The 19,749-nt window shown below is 40.0% G+C and overlaps 1 protein-coding gene across 4 annotated transcripts in view; it reads left to right on the forward strand.

The window, feature by feature from the left end:
* Positions 1–19,749, forward strand: part of LOC108427873 (ras-specific guanine nucleotide-releasing factor RalGPS1) — a 228,335-nt gene that overhangs the window by 43,541 nt on the left and 165,045 nt on the right. For all 4 annotated transcript variants that reach the window (XM_017698433.2, XM_017698442.2, XM_017698452.2 and 1 more), the window contains exons 2-4: positions 7,849–7,988; positions 14,731–14,835; positions 16,266–16,316. In XM_017698433.2, the coding sequence (XP_017553922.1) occupies positions 7,932–7,988; positions 14,731–14,835; positions 16,266–16,316 (213 nt within the window). In that variant the 5' untranslated portion in view covers positions 7,849–7,931. The remainder of the gene's footprint in view (positions 1–7,848; positions 7,989–14,730; positions 14,836–16,265; positions 16,317–19,749) is intronic.

Consider the following 19,749-nt stretch of genomic DNA (forward strand, 5'->3'; position numbering starts at 1 on the left):
AATGATAAATTTCATGCATAGTATTCTGCTTTTCTAACAGAAAACAGACGCTCACCACAGACATCCATATGACTAACCACATCTATATGCCTGCATGGCTTTATAATCTGTTTTATTATAAATAATAGTGTAAATATTCTTGAGCTTTCGATTTATAATTGTTTATATTGTAAATCCTCACCATCCAATGTGTGATATAAACCAGTACCTCGTGTGCAATACTCCATGTGAATTTCAGGCAAAATATCCTTACAGTGTAAATATCTTAGCTTTTTATTTATTTATAATTCTTTATATTGTTATTTTTGTGAGGGATAGAGTTCATATTTTTATCTTATTTTTTATGTTTAGTCTTAATATATATTGTCTAGTAACAAGTAATAAACTGTAAAAAAAAAAACAAAAAAAAAAAAAAAACCTTAGTTAACAAAGTTAAGATTCTCTTCTTCTCTTTTTCGAGTGCCTTGCTGTCCTTTTGCTGCTGTAACACTGAGAATTCCCCTGTTGTGGGTCTTATAAAGGATTCTCTCCTCTCCTCTCCTCTCCTCTCCTCTCCTCATCCATTGTGTCTCCACTTCAATACTGCAGAGGGATGTGCATTAGATATTACTGAATTATTGTTGCTCAGCTGCATTACATCTCATGCTTTAGTGCTTAATGAAAGGGAAATTCCACTGATTTCCCATCTGCATAATGCAGTGTTTGAGATGTAATCGGAGTCTTACAGAGCGATTTCATGTGAAGTGGTTCATTGTAGAGAAACTTAGACATGCGGTGGTGGTGATGGGAACCAGGGGTCACAGTGTTTACAATGGAAATGTAGCCATTTTATTTACTGTGATAATTAAAGGCATTTTCACAATATAAGATTTGTCACAGTATTTTGACACAGACAAAATGCATTAGAAATGCCACATTTAAAATCTGATACCAAAAACTTTGAATGCAGTTAAAATTTTCACATACTGTGCTGTACAAAATAAAATTAACCATTGTAATACAACGGTTATATTGTATATATGTATAACGGCTGAATTGCTTGGTCTGCTACAAATATCCCCAATAAATGCTCGCGTATAAAGTAAAAGAGTAAACAAAGACTGATTTACATAATGTTTTATGATTCTCCTGCCACATGGTGTGTGTTTATATTTTTAATGTAGTCTTTTTAAAAAGACTTCACTGTTTATCTAGTAAAAAGGATATTTGGAATGGTTTGTTATTGCTTGTTATAAAGACTTTTTTATTTGGCCATTTTTAAAAAGTTCTGTTTGACGTATAATCAGTAGATTACTGATATTATATACTATATTATATATGTGACTGCCCCATGCATATGACTAGAGCAGATGAGTGAAATGAAAAACAGTTTAAAACATTAAGTTCAATGACGACACATTCCCACAAGAGGGTGCTGGAGCATTTTTAACATTTTTTTTTTTTTTTTTTTTTTTTTTTTTTTAATTGATCAATGTTGAGCCATCCCACTCACTGCATCACTGTTATTCTCAATGTCTCTGTTGCTGCATGTTCTACCTCTGGACAGCAGAGACACCAGAATAAATGCTAGTTATTTCAGTTGATAGGTCTGATATACATGATGATGTGGCAGTAGAAACTCTACAGTTCATTTGACAAAAGGACTGCACAAAATAGAATAAATACAAAAGTCATAGCATATATTGATTTGCTATGTTTCAGTATCTTGAAAAAAACATTAGTGAATCAGTGTGATAAGGAGTGGTGGGAGATATTTTAACCAAAATCATTTACTTTTGATTACATAAATGCCTTGATTCATCCAAACACTCGTCTGAAAGGATGATTGATGAAGACGCTTGGAGTACACCGTGAAGAATCATCGTCATTCTTTTCTCAGCATCCAGAACACAGCAAACATATTTAACATAAAATTACAGAGAAACCTCAACAATAAAATGTAATGCTAGGTTTTAGTTCAGCATTTAATGTGTCCACCTTTTGCCTTTCTTCTAGCAAAGACATCTGCAAGGACATTTTTCCACACCTCCAAAGTTAGGTCTTAGAAGTTTCATTTTCTGCTTCTTGTGATCTAATTCAGGGCTGCCTAATCCTGGTCCTGGAGGTCTACCACCCTGCAGAGTTTAGCTTGAACACTAATTTAACACACCTGATTCAGGTCACAAAGACTTTCTGGGGCATCTGAATATTAGAGCCAGGTGTTTGGGATCTGAGCAATGAAAAAACTTTTCATTTCTAACCATTAAAATGTAGATGATGCACATTAAACTGCTAGGTTTTTGTGTTGAATATGGAAGTGAGAGTACTGAAGACTGATCCTTCAGATGAGCAAACTGGAGCCAACTGATGCAGCCTTATAAGCTTTGTCTTGTACATAAGGCCTTAACCTCAGTGATAGCAATTCAAAGGAAGGAACTAATATTGATCTTTAGATACAATGTTCATTTAATCGCAAATGTGAACACAAGTGTGAGCAGTTAACAGGCAAGTTAAGGGAAGCTAAGTAAACTTGATTAAGTTTTTGCAAATATTGCCACCTATGTAAGTCTAGGAAAACATTGAGCTTGCAAACAGACTATCACTATAGAATATCAGTATATCATGTTGTAGATCATCACCTGTTTGAAAATGGTTACCGTGCATTATAAATAAGATGGAGATACAGTAGGTACAATAGGTACGGGGTGTTGATAAATTGGATCTTTGTGTATGTTATGGGTGTTCAGTAATGTCAGTATCTACATGAAAGGCCCAATAAAGGTTTTAGGGACCTGTTCACCTTGGCCCCTCTGCGGCGTGGGGCCCCACTGCAATTGCTAATGATCTGAATTACATATTCTTGTAACATCTCTTATTCACTAATTTACTGCCACTGACATTGTTGCTGCAGGTTTGGTCTGTGAAGTTTTTCCCGTCGCTTGACAGAGGAAGTAGTGCTTAGAGAGGATTTGTTTGTCATGTAAACCATCATTTAACAGCTGGTACATTTAACATGTATTTACACCACCATTGCCAAAGTAAGGTTGTGCTCTGTTTTAGATTTGCAGCCAGATTTGGTGTACTTTCCTAAAATGGCAAGGGTGCGGGGGTGTAGGGTAAGAGTGCTTGAGGGTTTCCATTGTAAAAATCACATATTTTCCTATGAGTTGTCTTCTTTCCCGTATCACAGGTCAGGCAGAGAGGCAGATATGCTGCAAATTCCTCTGGTTGCGTGTTATAGAGCGTGCATTTTCCCCACAAGGAGCTTTCTAGAACATTATCAGTACAGTCTCTAATATGCTCAATGTGCTAGTTAAAGTATGAGGAGTATGAGGCTGCTTACTTGTGCTCATAAGGATCCAAGTTATTTAGGGGGAAGCTGATGCTGAGGGAGAGGGCTAGTTATAATCAGGGACATCACCAGAACAGCTGGAGCAAGTGATCACTGGGTTTAAATTTGAGAACTGATATTTGTGTTTCCCACACATTTGACATAAACGTTGGTGCTATGGCAGGAGGCAGGAGTAGGTACAGAGATGAGTACATATAAATAAATAAATAAATCAATCAATCAATCAACTTTTTTTTCTTTTTTTTTTAACAACCATTGCATATGACTATGTCAGCTTCACACACATTTTAATAACACTCACACTTTTTATTTATAGGCTTCTTAAATGGTCAAAACCCCCATAGGACCACCGCAGAGCAGGTATTCACTTGTACCAGTGCAACACACACTAACACTCCACCACCACATCAATGTCACTGCAGTGCTGAGAATGTTCCAACACCCAAATTCCTTCTCTATGGTGTTCCTGTGGGGATCCTGAGCACTGAAGAACAGGGTAAAAAGGAATAACAAAGAATGCAGAGAAACTACAGTCTGTAATTGTAGAATTACAAAGTACAACTATATACTAAGTGGAGCTGATAAAATAAGTGTAGACACAAGGTGTTCTTAATGAAGTGGTTGGTTGGTGTAAGATATTTTATATCTATTTAGTGATAAAGTCAGTGTTTTTAATGACATGAAACTGTGATGATATTAAGTACAGGATTCAGGCATGTTTATCCATGTACCTACAGTATTGATATGTTAATGTAAAGTTAGCTATTAAGGTAGCATGCAAGTTTATGTAAGTAGATAGTTGGATAATATTCAAGAAGAGGACTCAGAAATTCAAATATCAAATTTTCTAATTGTTTTTGTCAAAAGCTCGAATACAGTTCAATGAGTATTTGATTTTTCTATCTTTACATATTTATCGCAGTTAGTTGCATTAGAGCTTCAAACAAAATTTTATGTAAAAAAAAAATACACACAAAATACAGTTTTTAAATTATAATTTCATTCACTGAAGGATGAACACTATCCAGCAGTAACAGGCCCTGTGTGAAAACGTAATTGTTCTTTTGTTACTCCACTAATATTAGCAAAATTGATACATGGGATCAATTAAATTGGACACCCCCAGGCTTGATTTCTACCAGCCCTACTGAATCTCAAAATTAGTTAAGTAGAACCATTGAGATGCTGACCTTAAATGGGCAGGCTGCACTCGAAAGCCCAGGGTTAAGGCAATTCTGCAAAGAAGAGTGGGCCAAAATTCCTCCACAGTGGTATGAAAGACTGATATTCAGTTTTAGGGAGCATTTGGTAGCAGTTGTTGCTGCTGGAGAAACTACCACAATCAGTTATCAAGTTTAGGGGGCAGTAACATTTCACATTTAGTGTGATAAATATGCAAAAATAGGAGAACCAGGAGGGGGTGAACACTTTTTCACAGCACTGAATATTCAAACTTTACGTGCATTATTATTTTTATTATTGTTGTTTTGGTTGATAAGTAAGTTTATATAGTGTGTGTGTGTGCGTGTGTGCGTGCGTGTGTGCGTGTGTGTGTGTGCGTGTGTGTGTGTGCGTGTGTATATGTGTGTGTGTGTGTGTGTGTGTATATGTGTGTGTGTGTGTGTGTGCGCGTGTGTATATGTGTGTGTGTGTGTGTGTGTGTATGCATGTATGTATGTATGTATGTATGTATGTGTGTGTATATATATATATATATATATATATATATATATATATATATATATATATATATATATATATATATATATATATATATATATATATATATATATACAGTGGTGTGAAAAAGTGTTTGCCCCCTTCCTCATTTCCTGTTTTTTTGCATGTTTGTCACACTTAAGTGTTTCGGAACATCAAACCAATTTAAACAATAGTCAAGGACAACACAAGTAAACACAAAATGCAATTTGTAAATGAAGGTGTTTATTATTAAAGGAGAAAAAAAATCCAAACCATCATGGCCCTGTGTGAAAAAGTGATTGCCCCCTAAACCTAATAACTGGTTGGGCCACCCTTAGCAGCAACAACTGCAACCAAGCGTTTGCGATAACTTGCAATGAGTCTTTTACAGCGTTCTGGAGGAATTTTGGCCCACTCATCTTTGCAGAATTGTTTTAATTCAGTTACATTAGAGGGTTTTTGAGCATGAACGGCCTTTTTAAGGTCATACCACAACATCTCAATAGGATTCAGGTCAGGACTTTGGCTAGGCCACTCCAAAGTCTTCATTTTGTTTTTCTTCAGCCATTCAGTGATGGACTTGCTGGTGTGTTTAGGATCATTGTCCTGCTGCAGAACCCAAGTTCGTTTCAGCTTGAGTTCACAAACAGATGGTCGGACATTCTCCTTCAGGATCTTTTGGTAGACAGCAGAATTCATAGTTCCATTTATCACAGCAAGTCTTCCAGGTCCTGACGCAGCAAAACAGCCCCAGACCATCACACTACCACCACCATATTTTACTGTTGGTATAATGTTCTTTTTCTGAAATGCAGTGTTCCTTTTACGCCAGATGTAATGGGACAGACACCTTCCAAAGAGTTCCACTTTTGTCTCATCGGTCCACAGAATGTTTTCCCAAAAGTGTTGGGGATCATCAAGATATGTTTTGGAAAAATTGAGACGAGCTTTAATGTTCTTTTTGCTCAGCAGTGGTTTTCTTCTTGGAACTCTGCCATGCAGGCCAATTTTGCCCAGTCTTTTTCTGATGGTGTAGGCATGAACGCTGACCTTAACTGAGGCAAGTGAGGCCTGCAGTTCTTTGGACGTTGTTGTGGGGTCTTTTGTGACCTCTTGGATGAGTCGTTGCTGCGCTCTTGGGGTAATTTTGGGCGGCCGGCCACTCCTGGGAAGGTTCACCACTGTTCCATGTCTTCGCCATTTGTGGATAATGGCTCTCACTGTGGTTCGCTGGATTCCCAAAGCTTTGGAAATGGCTTTATAACCCTTTCCAGACTGATAGATCTCAATTACTTTCTTTCTCAATTGTTCCTGAATTTCTTTGGATCTCGGCATGATGTGTAGCTTTTAAGGATCTTTTGGTGGACTTTACTGTGTCAGGCAGCTCCTACTTAAGTGATGTCTTGATTGAGAACAGGTGTGGCAATAATCAGGCCTGGGTGTGGCTAGAGAAATTGAACTCAGGTGTTAAAAACCACAGTATAGTATGTTTTAATGAGGGTGGCAATCACTTTTTCACACAGGGCCATGATGGTTTGGATTTTTTTTCTCCTTTAATAATAAACACCTTCATTTACAAATTGCATTTTGTGTTTACTTGTGTTGTCCTTGACTATTGTTTAAATTGGTTTGATGTTCCGAAACACTTTAGTGTGACAAACATGCAAAAAAACAGGAAATGAGGAAGGGGGCAAACGCTTTTTCACACCACTGTGTGTGTGTGTGTGTGTGTGTGTGTGTGTGTGTGTGTGTGTGTGTATGTATGTATGTATGTATGTATATATATATATATATATATATATATATATATATATATATATATATACATATATATATATATATATATATATATATATATATATATATATATTGGGCGGCACGGTGGTGGATAGCGTTGTCGCCTCACAGCAAGGGGGGCCTGGGTTCGATTCCCCTGCCGGGTGACCGGGGTCCTCTCTGTGTGGAGTTTGCATGTTCTCCCCGTGTCTGTGTGGGTTTCCTCCGGGTTCTCCGGTTTCTTCCCACAGTCCAAAGGCTTGCAGTCAGCCCAATTGTACATGCTAAATTGCCCCTGGGTGTGAGTGTGTGAGTGACTTTTGAATTTGTTCTACATCCAAATAAAGGCCCTATAAAATGCCTTTTCCATTTATAGAGTATATAAGCAACCAGTAAATGCTTTACATGTATTCTCTGCATTAAAAATAATAGGAAAGCAGACTGTTTATTCTAAAAATGATTACCTTACATCAGGGCTCTCCAGACATTTTTGTTCAAGCTGAAAGAAAAACACAGCAATTGTCCATGTTGCCAACAACAGATTGTTAGAAATTAATCTAGGCCTCTGTCCAGCCCAAGCATTTCCATTACAGGTCATTCATGCTTTGATTAAGCACCAGGAATTCCCCCACACAAAATTATTTACTTACTGCTTAAATCTCAGACTTTAAGCCTACTTTATTTTCTTAAATACAAGTGATACTATTAAACAAATACTAAGAACAGTTAGGAAAAGGGAACATTCATACTTTGATTGTTTAAAAACATCACTGAATTGTTTCATAAACCAAGAGGCATAGCATTATTGTAGATATAGGTATCATTTTAAACTAACAGCTTCAAACATCGCCTTAAAGTTAATTGCATTTTTTTAATTGAAATTACCATTAACTAGCAACATAACATGCAGGAGTCCAAACAAGCTTTTCAACAAGGCAAATACAACAAAGAGTCAGCAAATGCTTCTCACAACCGCTGTTGCAGCCGAAATGCTAAACTACATCTTCCATATGTGATCAAGAGTGTTTCTTTCTCCTTAGGTATGGATGATTGTTTGTGTGTGGGGTCCGGCTAAGGGCCACCGTTGCCCTGGCGTGTGCCTCTCGTTGGCTCAGCCACCAGCATGTACCGCAGAAACGGCCTTTCGGACGGTGCCAGTATCAGCTCTGCCTCCTCAGAGGTAAGTCTCTTCTTTATTATTGATGCAGTGCACTGATATTCTGCTTTTAGTATAGTTACTGTTTAATTCAGTTTAGTACACGGAAATTGTATGAAAACTGGCTGTTTTGCCAGAGCAAATTTGTTTATCTTTATTGTGAAGATAATTCAAGTTTTTGACCGTTTCAGTTGTGATTTCCATTCAGAGAGCTGGAATAATTGGTCATTATGGTCTGCCAGCACTGTTTGCAGCATAATATCACCTCTATCATCATGGAAATTAATAACCCAATTCCAAAGGGACAGTATGTGAAATGCAGATAAAAACAGAAAGCAGTGATTCATACATTTAGTTTGACCTGTATTAAATTGAAAACAAACATGTTGTTGTTTGTTGTTTGTTGTTGTTGTTGTTGTTGTTGTTGTTGTTGTTGTTGTTGTTGTTGTGTAAATATGTGTTCACTTCAAATTTGCTGCCTGCAGCAGGTTCCACTGTGTAAACATGATTCAACCACTTAATTAAAATGTTTTTTGAACATTCCTGTTTCACAGAATCTTAAATTACACCTTTTTTTAAAAAAATGTGTTGCAGGCATCAATCTCAAAATGAACATGTATTAAAAAAAAAAAACTATAAATTTGAAATGGTAAAATAGTACATAATGTCTTGGTGTTTTTGATCACATACAGGTCAAATACATTATACATCACTGCTTTTTGCTTTTATGTGTATTTTACTTTCTGTTGTAATGTTTTTGGAATTGGGTTTGTAAATGAAAAGATCTGTTGTTGTTGTCTAGATGAAAATTATCAGTCTCTATAGAGCATTCATGTCCCAGAATGAGCCTAAAGGGCAATATGTTGGTTGGTGTAGTGTAGTGATTAACACCTTTGCCTTTCACACTGTAGACTGAGGTTCAATCCCATACCAGGGCAAGCACCCTACACTATACCAATAAGAGTCCTTGGGCAAGACTCCTAACACCACCTTGGCCTACCTGTGTAAAAATGATCAAATTGTAAAGTTGCTCTGGATAAGAGCGTCTGCCAAATGCCTTAAATGTAAAATGTACAAAATTATTTGCTCTAAGCAAGTTCATCACTTTGATTGGATGTCTATGGGGAAAATAAATCCATAAGCACAGGCTCCTCTGCATCCACACTAGAACAAAAAGCTTGAGATACAGCACTAAATCCATCTTTCATGCTTTGCTTTGGTGAGAAACAGGGAAAAAAGAAAGCCTTGCATCCTCTCTCATTCCTAAAGTTAGGCTTATTGCAGATCTTAGCTGCCTTAACATGTGCAAATTTTACTTTTACCAGGAAACAAAGCCTAATTCATTCTAAGTTGTTGGTGGTTAGAAAAACCTGACAGATGCTGTTGATACAGCTTGGACTGGTTGAATTGCTTGTTTAGAGCTTTGATAAATGAAGCGTAATGAAATGTGTTTCAGGATCTGGAACAAAGTAATACTGTTGTCATTTCAACATGATTTAAGGCAAAATGCTTAAGGATTCCTTAGAAAAGGGATTACTCAGCAAGAAAGGGTAAAAAGCACATTAGTGCTTTGGTTCATATACTTTGAACCAAAAACATGTTGTAAAAGTACGGATGGCCCTAAATGACATTGCTTAAAGAACTCTTTGTTGCATCTTGATTTTTGTTTTAGAGTGCATTTTAAAATACTCAACTTTTTAGTGGTATATGCATAATGGTGTACCCTTTAAACCGTTATCCTTCATTTCATAGTTTTCTAGTGTTGTGAATAACCTATGATTTCATATCACTCAAACACATATGGAGTAGCTTTCACCTTTCTCTTGATTTTGAATGCGCCTCTCTTGGTTTTGAACATCCATCCATCCATCCATCCATCATCTTCCGCTTCTCCGGGGTTCGGGTCTTGGGGGCAGCATCCTGAGCAATGAAGCCCAGACCTCCCTTTCCTCAGCCACTTCCACTAGCTCCCTGGGAGGGATTCCGAGGCGCTCCCAGGCCAGCTGGGCGATATAGTCACGCCAGCGTGTCCTGGGTCTTCCCCGGGGTCTCCTCCCCGTTGGACTTGCCGGTGACACCTCCCAAGGGAGGCGTCCAGGAGGCATCCTAACAAGATGCCCGAACCACCTCAACTGGCTCCTCTCGACGTGAAGAAGCAGCGGCTCTACTCCGAGTCCCTCCCGGATGACCGAACTTCTCACCCTATCTCTAAGGGAGAGTCCAGCCACCCTGCGGAGGAAACTCATTTCGGCCGCTTGTATTCGCGATCTCGTTCTTTCAGTCATTACCCAAAGCTCATGACCATAGGTGAGGGTGGGAACGTAGATCGACCAGTAAATCGAGAGCCTTGCCTTATGGCTCAGCTCTTTCTTTACCACAACAGACCGGTAAAGAGCCCGCATCACTGCTGACCCAGCACCAATCCGCCTGTCAATCTCCCGCTCCCTTGTACCATCACTCGTGAACAAGACCCCGAGATACTTAAACTCCTCCACTTGAGGCAAGAGCTCATCCCCGACCCAGAGAGAGCTCTCCACCCTTTCCCGCGTGATAACCATGGCCTCGGATTTGGAGGTACTGATCCTCATCCCGGCCGCTTCACACTCGGCTGCAAACCGATCCAGTGAAAGCTGAAGTTCACGGCCTGATGTCCCCAATAGGACCACATCATCTGCAAACAGCAGAGATGTGACCCTGAGGTCACCAAACCGGACACCCTCCATCCCCTGACTGCGCCTAGAAATTCTATCCATAAAAATTATGAATAGAATCGGTGACAAAGGGCAGCCCTGACGGAGTCCAACTCTCACTGGGAAAAAGTCTGACTTACTGCCGGCCATGCGAACCAAACTCCTGCTTTGTTTGTACAGGGCCTGAATGGCTCGTAGCAAAGAGCCATGTACCCCGTACTCCCGAAGCACCTCCCACAGAATACCCCGGGGAACACAGTCGAATGCCTTCTCCAAATCCACAAAGCACATGTGGACTGGTTGGGCAAACTCCCATGAACCCGCCAGAATCCTGGAGAGGGTAAAGAGTTGGTCCAGTGTTCCACGACCAGGGCGGAACCCACACTGCTCCTCCTGAATCCGAGGTTCGACTATAAGCTGGACTCTCTTCTCCAGTACCCTTGCATAGACCTTACCAGGGAGGCTGAGGAGTGTGATTCCCCTGTAGTTGGAACACACCCTCCGGTCCCCCTTTTTAAAAAGAGGCACCACCACCCCAGTCTGCCAATCCAGTGGCACCACCCCCGATGTCCACGCAATGTTGAAAAGGCGTGTCAGCCAAGACAGCCCTACAACATCCAGAGCCTTGAGGAACTCGGGACGGATCTCATCCACCCCTGCAGCCCTGCCGCCAAGGAGCTTTTTAACTACCTTAGCGACTTCGGCCTCAGTAATGGACAAGCCTATTCCCGTGTCCCCAGACTCTGCCTCCTCACTGGAGAACGTGTTGGTGGGATTGAGAAGGTCCTCAAAGTATTCCTTCCACCGCCCAATGACGTCTTCAGTCGAAGTCAGCAGCACACCATCTCCACTATATACAGTGCTAGTGGCACACTGCTTTCCCCTTCTGAGTCGCCTGACGGTTTGCCAGAATCTTTTCGGAGCCGACTTAGTCACTTTCCAAGGCCTCACCGAACTCTTCCCACACCCGGGTTTTTGCCTTGGCAACGACTGAAGCCGCAGATCGCTTGGCCTGTCGATACCTGCCAGCTGCCTCTGGTGTCCTACAGGCCAACCATGTCCGGTAGGACTCCTTCTTCAGCTTGACGGCATCTCTCACCTGGGGTGTCCACCACCGGGTTCGAGGATTACCGCCCCGACAGGCACCAACTACCTTGCGACCACAGCTACAGTCAGCCGCTTCAACAATGGAGGAGCGGAACATGGCCCATTCTGAGTCAATGTCCCCCACCTCCCCCGATATCTGGTCGAAGTTCTGACGGAGGTGTGAGTTGAAGATCAATCTGACAGGTTCTTCTGCCAGACGTTCCCAGCAAACCCTCACTGTACGTTTGGGTTTGCCTGGTCTGACTGGCATCTTCCCCCACCACCTGATCCAACTCATCACCAAGTGGTGATCAGTTGACAGCTCAGCTCCTCTCTTTACCCGAGTGTCCAGTACACATGGCCGCAAGTCCGCTGACACGACAACAAAGTCAATCATTGAACTGCGGCCTAGGGTGTCCTGGTGCCATGTGCACTTATGGACATCCTTGTGTTCAAACATGGTGTTCGTTATGGACAAACTGTGGTTTGCACAGAAGTCCAAAAACTGAACACCACTCGGGTTCAGATCAGAGAGGCCATTCCTCCCAATCACACCCCTCCAGGTCTTACTGTCATTGCCCACGTGAGCGTTGAAGTCCCCCAGTAGGACAATCGAGTCTCCAGGAGGAGCACTTTCAAGCACCCCTTCCAAGGACTCTATGAAGGCTGGGTATTCTGAACTGCTGTTTGGTGCATAAGCACAGACAACAGTCAGGACCCGTTCCTCACCCCGAAGGCGTAGGGAAGCTACCCTCTCGTCCACCGGGGAAAACCCCAACATACAGGCGCCGAGTCGAGGGGCTATGAGAAAGCCCACACCTCCCCGCCGCCTCTCACCATGGGCAACTCCAGAAAAGAAAAAAGTCCAGCCCCTCTCAAGGAGATTGGACCCAGAGCCCAAGCTGTGTGTTGAGGTGAGCCCGACTATATCTAGCCGGTATCTCTCGACCTCGCGCACCAACTCAGGCTCCTTCCCCGCCAGTGAGGTAACGTTCCAAGTTCCAAAAGCCAGTTTCAGCAACCGAGGATCAGAACGCCAAGGCCCACGCCTTCGGACACTGCCCGATCCACAATGCACCGCACCCCTACTACTGCCCCTCCCATCGGTGGTGGGTCGATGGGAGGGGGTTTTGAACATTTTTATTTTAAATGAAAAATGTGGAGGAAGTGTATTTTGTCCATGGTTATGGTGGCATGTTGCTGGTAGTAAATAACCTTGAAGCTTAGTAGCCTGTCACATGTTATAAGCCTTTGCTTTGAAATAAGGCGGCTAGTTCAGACTTATGAAAAACCACTTGAACACCATCAGAACACAATCAGAGACGGTTTGGGCTTATTTTAGCTAATATCCAGTCCATTACAAATGTTTCTGTATTGACCCTGATTAACAGTCCTATTTATATGATTAAATCATAAGCTTAGCTGACTAGCTCTGTGTTGTACTGAAAAGGGCACGGCCATGTGTGTTAACGTGTATAGACTTAATACTTTGGTGATTATGTAATGTGTGTTATGTTTGGGCAAAAGTCAGAGACCACCGTTCACTGATATCTGTTTCAGTCAAACCATCTATTAGGTACAAGTTATCCCAGGTAATCCCAAACATATTTAGTGATGTTGAGGTCTGGACTCCAGGCTGGTCAGTCCACTGTTCTAAAAACACCCTTATTTGATGCATATATTTTCTTCTTTTTGTCAGTTTCCTTTCCTTAGTAATGTTCTCTTGTCAGCTGCACGTCTTTTCAGGCTCATAATGTTGAGGTGTTTTCTCACAGTGGAAGGATGGACAGAAACACGTGTGAATTTTTTCAGATCTGAAACGAGTGGAGCTTGATTTTTTTTTTTTTTTTTTTTTTTCCTCTCTTTTTTTTCTCTTGGAGATGAAAGCTAATGATTTTTATTTTGAGCTCCAATTTTGGAAACTTTTTTTTTCCCACTTATTTTCTTTTGGCTTTCTCCCTGCTTATGCAGATTATCTCTCTGCTTATCTTTTATATCTAATCTTCTCAGAAATATCACCTGAAAAAATTTAAATATATAGGAGCTAATTTCTGACCTAACACGGCCCCGATGTCTTCAGGGCTGTGTCTATGCTACAGACATTTTCTGTTTGCTTCCATGTCAATAAATGACAAAACATGCTCTTTATTTTTGCTAAACGAGACCGTATGTGCAACAGTAACATTTGATCAAATTCCAGTAATAAGAATGTATTTTATTTTGTACTTAAAAACACAAATGTGGCATGGATTGAATGTTTAGAATCTGAAACAAGAGGAGACCACTTTTAAAGTGCAGTGAGCGATGAAGAAGGATGAATTTATATGAAACGGCTCCATGCTTTTGTTATTGCGAACGAAAACTGATGACTTCAAAGGTTTTTTTCTGCAAAGCCATTGCCATAACCCTAATCAAAGACTCTAAATATGTTTTTCCATTTGCATCTTTCCACATGAGGACATACAGTCCTCATAAGTTTGAACAGACAATTCCATGAACAGACACAGACTTCCTTTATGCTGTTTTTTCACTCCCGTCTAGTGGATAACTACACCTGGCTGTTTTCACTCACATATGCTGCAGGGAGGCCGTTTTTTATGATGGATGGTTTATAGTTTAGCAGTCAAGCGTTGCGTCTCTCTAACAAGAGCTTCAGCTTGAAAGATCAGCATCCGGGATGAGGTAGCAGCTCTGGCATCCAGCTGACCTCTCAACCCCTCCACTCAATTCACCTCTCATTACACAACTCATAAAAATCATGCGCAACTTGCCGAATTACTCTCCTGAAGCCTTTATGGTGCCTTTCACCCCATGACCATAATTAACTTTGGTAAAGCACACTGGACCTCTCAAACACATGCTTGATAGAGTCCGATACCTTACTCAGTTGTAGGTGCCACCAGTGTCCAGTTAAACAAATGAATGCTGACTTTTAAAACACTTGATTTGTTGCTGGAGCAGAAGTCAACAGTAAACTGTCTCTGTTTTAGGGTACCAGCAGCTTGCTGTCACTGGACGGGCCGAGTGGCGACTATGCCAAAAGCTATGATGCGGTTGTGTTTGATGTACTAAAGGTGACACCGGAGGAATTTGCGGTGAGTACGGGCTAAGGGCTAAAATTAGCCTAAAATATTATCGATTGTATAATATTGTAGTCTTAGCCCAACTTTGCATTGTAACCTTTGGAAGCAGATGTTGTTGAGGTTATTCTCTGTTCCTTCTTCTCTAAAACCTCTTCAGAATCAGCAGCTGAAGACAATCGAACATAAAACCAAACAATGTACATCCATTTTTATTAATAAATGGAAACATGGTAACAATTACATTCTTTTCTGCCATCATGGGATCAGTCACATCCTCAAACAGCAGCTTTGACTTAAACATGTAGACAAAGGATTTTGAAGATTTTTTGATATTCATTTGACTGAAGTTCAGTAGTGACAGTGAATGATGGTTCATTCAGTTCATTTCCTCAGATGGAGGCATTGCACTTGGCTGGTCTCGAGAACAGTTTTTGAGTCCACCTTTCCTTGAGACCAAGACAAGACAGAATCCAGATGATGTCTAGACTGAGACAAGACCAAGACCGCAAATTTTACAGTAATCATCCCGGTCTTAACACCGGCCTCAAGACTGATACCAGACTCGAGTATAACACTGCTTATAACCTTTTCAAAAATAAAATAAAAAGCTTGGAGTACAGACAAGGGCGTATGGAGCCATTGCAGCCTAAAGAATGTAACTGCAATGGAATATGGTAGTTATGTTCCCCAAGTAATAGTACTGAAGACATCCTTCCACTCAACACCCTAGTGACAGTGTTTGCACTGAAAGGAATAGTTTATACAGGTTTATATAGGGTATATAGCATATAGACAACATGCATAAGCACTGAGTAACATGTCTATAAAGCAAAGAAAACTTATTTATAGCTTGTGTCAATAATTACAAGATATCAAAAGGCTTTTTATAAAGTAAATGACATTGTGTTAACATCAAGGGATTTAAACTAAAGCAATGGCTGTTTGTTTCGTTTATACCACTGTTATGAAGGATTATTCTGAGCAGCTTGTTTAGTTTAAAGCTTTCCGTCATTGAACATCTTATGTCATCTTGTGATTGCTAGCATAAGCTGTTCTTAAGTTGTTGCTTTATAAAGACGCTATTCATTGATTGTGCATGTGTAGGTCCTTCAACTAAAGTGTTACCATTTATTTTAACCGCATATAATGTTTAGACATGTGCACACATGCAACATACGTGTACATGCCTAAATTATTTATTTATTATTTTGCTTTTATTTATTTAATTTTTTTTGCTTGTTTTGTTTGGGGTGGGGTCTAAATCTACATTCCCACCCACATTAAGCCCAGCTTTCCTCATCATTGTGACCAGATGTGTGTTTTTGGTTGCATTTGTTTTGCACAACTGTGTCTTTTAATTCAGAACTTATGAAAAACTCACACTCAGGGTTATTCATGCATGTACTACCTGATTAAATGGAGTTTCTTCCTTTGTTTTACAGAGCCAAATTACATTGATGGATGCACCTGTGTTTAAGGCCATTCAGCCAGAGGTAAGCTCAAATTATCTTTGACAGAGAATACCGTCTGTAAATAATTACAAAATCTTTTATTGCTTTGGCTTTGCACTCCAACACACTAATGAAACTAACCCCATCAAGTTCTATAGAACAGAATGCTAGCTTTGATTTAAAGATGCACTTACTTCAGGGGTGTCACAACACATTTACAGATCGTGGGGCAAAGCCTTTAATAGGATGGGTGTGCTTCCCCAGAAGAATTTTGTTTTTATGGCTCCAATATGACTGTGCACTGAACAGAACAAGGCACAGGTAAGACCGATGATTAGAGGGGTGAGGGCAGAAACACATGGGCAGAGCCAGTGAAAAGCAGGAAAACAAAAATAAAACTTACACGAAGTAAGACAAACAAAAGCAGACACAAGAGCAAGGATGTTACAATAAGGCCTTATGTTTAAGCTGTACCATAAAATTTTAGTGACTTGCTGTGAATTTGGAGGCATGTTGGCACAGTTGACTAATGAAGAATTATTGGATGAATCATTAAGTTCAGAATGGTCATTTATCTGCACAGTTTGTCACCCACCCTCTACCCTGTCCATCAGCTGAATTAATTTGGATGATGGACCATTCTCAGCACAGCAGTGACGCCAAATAGAAGTGGTGTCTCAATTCATGCATGTGAATTGGCTAAAACATATGCAAATCGCAACTCTTCTTTTCATACACTCTCTCATTTCAGGGGACTAAGCTGACGGCATCCATTGGACACAATGCAAAAACTATTCATTTTTCCCTTTACAATTCCTTCCATCCATCCATCCTTAAATGTATAGTGTTGGTCTCCAATAATACTGTTTACTCCCTCTTTCACGTTTACCATGCTTGTGGTAATTTTATGTTCATATTGTTGCCAATTTTACATGTTGCCTTCATTAAACCTTTATCACTCTGCAGACCTTGTAAAATATATGAACATTCCCTCCAGCATGTATAACTGCATGAGTAAGATTTGTTGGGAAAACAGCATGTCCCATCCAGTGTGGTATTTGCCAGTGGCTTTGTTTAATTTGACTTGATGCATTATGGAATCTTCAAAAAGATGAATAACTGCTGTTATTGATTTCTCAATAAATGGTTAGCTTTTCAGCTTTCTTCTCATAGGAAACATCATGAAACTCTGAAAGCAGGGATTTTTCCATTCCAAGAAATATCTACCCCATGCATATCTTGTATTTGGTACGCAGTATTCACACGGAATAAAGTTAAGTATGCTGCTGTCACATCAAATGGAACGAGAATAAATGTAAAAATGTGTATTTTCAATCTCACGAGTGTGAGAGGGCTTGACGGCGGGTGTGAGAGGGCTTGACGGCGGGTGCGAGAGGGTTTGGCGCCGGGTGCGAGAGGGCTTGAACGCTGGTTGCGAGAGGGCTTGAACGCCGGTTGCGAGAGGGCTTGACGCCGGGTGCGAGAGGGCTTGAACGCCGGGTGCAAGAGGGCTTGACAGCAATTTGTGGAGGCAAATTTTCAACACTACGGTCTTTGAGCGCCTTACAAAGACAATATGCAATACCGATAGAAACGGCAAGTGGGACTGACAGCATCCATTCAAAACTTTGAAAATTTGTTTAATACTTCAATATTCAAAAGCGATAGTCCTGTCTTTGCATGAACTTATTTAAATTCTGAATGCTGAGTCACTGAATATAAATATCAACAACACAAAAAATGCAGTATGATTCTCTGACATTGTGGGGTTTTTTTTTTAATAGATACCAGTGTGACAAATTTTGCAGGAGTATTTTGAACATGCTTCTAGTTTCAAACAACAAGAGATGCATTCAGTTGCTCTTCCTGATTTCATGTCTGAGACTGCTGCTTGCCATGCTTCCTCTGTAACTCTGCATACAGCAAGGCAAAATGCTTACCTCATCACCTATTGGTGACTGTAGCAGTGAGCAAGTTTAGCAGTCCGAGTTCTCTGTTCCGATGAAATGCGGGTATAAAAAGGTCCATTAAAAACATCAATAGTCTATTAAAAAGTGTAAAAATGAGAACTATTGTACAAATCTCTTGAAATGAAAGTTTGTCTTTCATCTTGTCTCCATGGAAATGAAGGAATTAAAAACAATGATGAAAAAAAAAAAAGACCTAATTTCACTCTAATGTAAATGCTGCATAAAAGGCCACGTTGGATTTGCCATGTCATTTTTGTACCATGTTAGCAATTTTGGACCTTTCTATTCCATTATGTTTAATAAAAGCTAAGAGACAAATAGCAGTAGCAATGACATGCAAGCTTAACCTACAATTAGCCATTTACGCCAAAAGGGAAGATATTTATGTAACAAATTTACATCGAAAAGTGGAGAGATTTAGACAGAAATACGTATGAATGTACATTCATTTATTCATAGGGTACATTTTGTCCACTTTATGGCAAAAAGTATGTGGATTAGGATGTCAAACAAGCTCACGTAGGTGTGATGGCCAGGTGTCCACTAAAATATCTGGTTCCATTAGCATACGTTAAAAGTAAAGTAGGTTTTTTCCTTCTCCTGTAAAGTTACCATTTTGGAGATACAAGGTTTTGTTCCAACAACAGCGATTATAGAAAATGTCTAGAAAGCTAGTACTGTGTTTATAACTTGTAACAAACTTTTACATGACTAAAATACACCTGCTGAAGTGAAAGAGTTGTTATTTCTGAGACAAAGTGTGCTTGCATAATTCTACAACCTGGCAACCTTACAGCACTTATGTTTATAAGCAGTTTTGATGGAGAATAACATTTCAGTTAACATGTCTTGTTATAACACAATAGTGAATTTCTTTTTTGGACTGGGGACAAAATAAAGAAGGCCAGTGTTCCCTTGAAGAAATCATGCAAACTGTTCAGTATGAACATCTCAGCCTTTAATGGGCTTAAACGTTTGCACTTTTTGGTGGTTCTTGCCATGATAATGTCACATATTTTGATTTCATAAATATTTTGGAGATCTGCTTGGATCCCTTTTAGGACGTTGTTTGAATTAAGAGCTTGTTTCTGATAAAATTACCAGCATTTGATGCAACAGATTGCATGATGCGATCAAAATCAGATTAGAAACTTTAGATATAAATCTGCTTGGGTCACCCTACATGTCTGACTTCATAAAGAAAGAATGAACAGAGTTATCATCCTTAAAATAAAAGTTGGGATGGAAATGACCCATTTTGGCCATTCCTATTTAACCGCATTACCGTCCACAATAAAGCAGAGCATCTAAGAAAATTGTTAGACTGTATTTTATGATGTCTGGAACTGATTTAAGCTAGGTGACGTAAGTGCATGAGGATATGAGTGCTATGTGTGAATCATTTCTCCTGAAGTGGAGTGTGGAGTTGGCTTAATATTTGCTGGTGTTGCGTATGTGCATAAGTTTCCTTCCTTTTCACTTTGAGTAACGTGGGAACAACTTCA

Source organism: Pygocentrus nattereri, chromosome 23 (assembly GCF_015220715.1).
Source record: "Pygocentrus nattereri isolate fPygNat1 chromosome 23, fPygNat1.pri, whole genome shotgun sequence".
Lineage (NCBI taxonomy): Eukaryota > Metazoa > Chordata > Actinopteri > Characiformes > Serrasalmidae > Pygocentrus > Pygocentrus nattereri.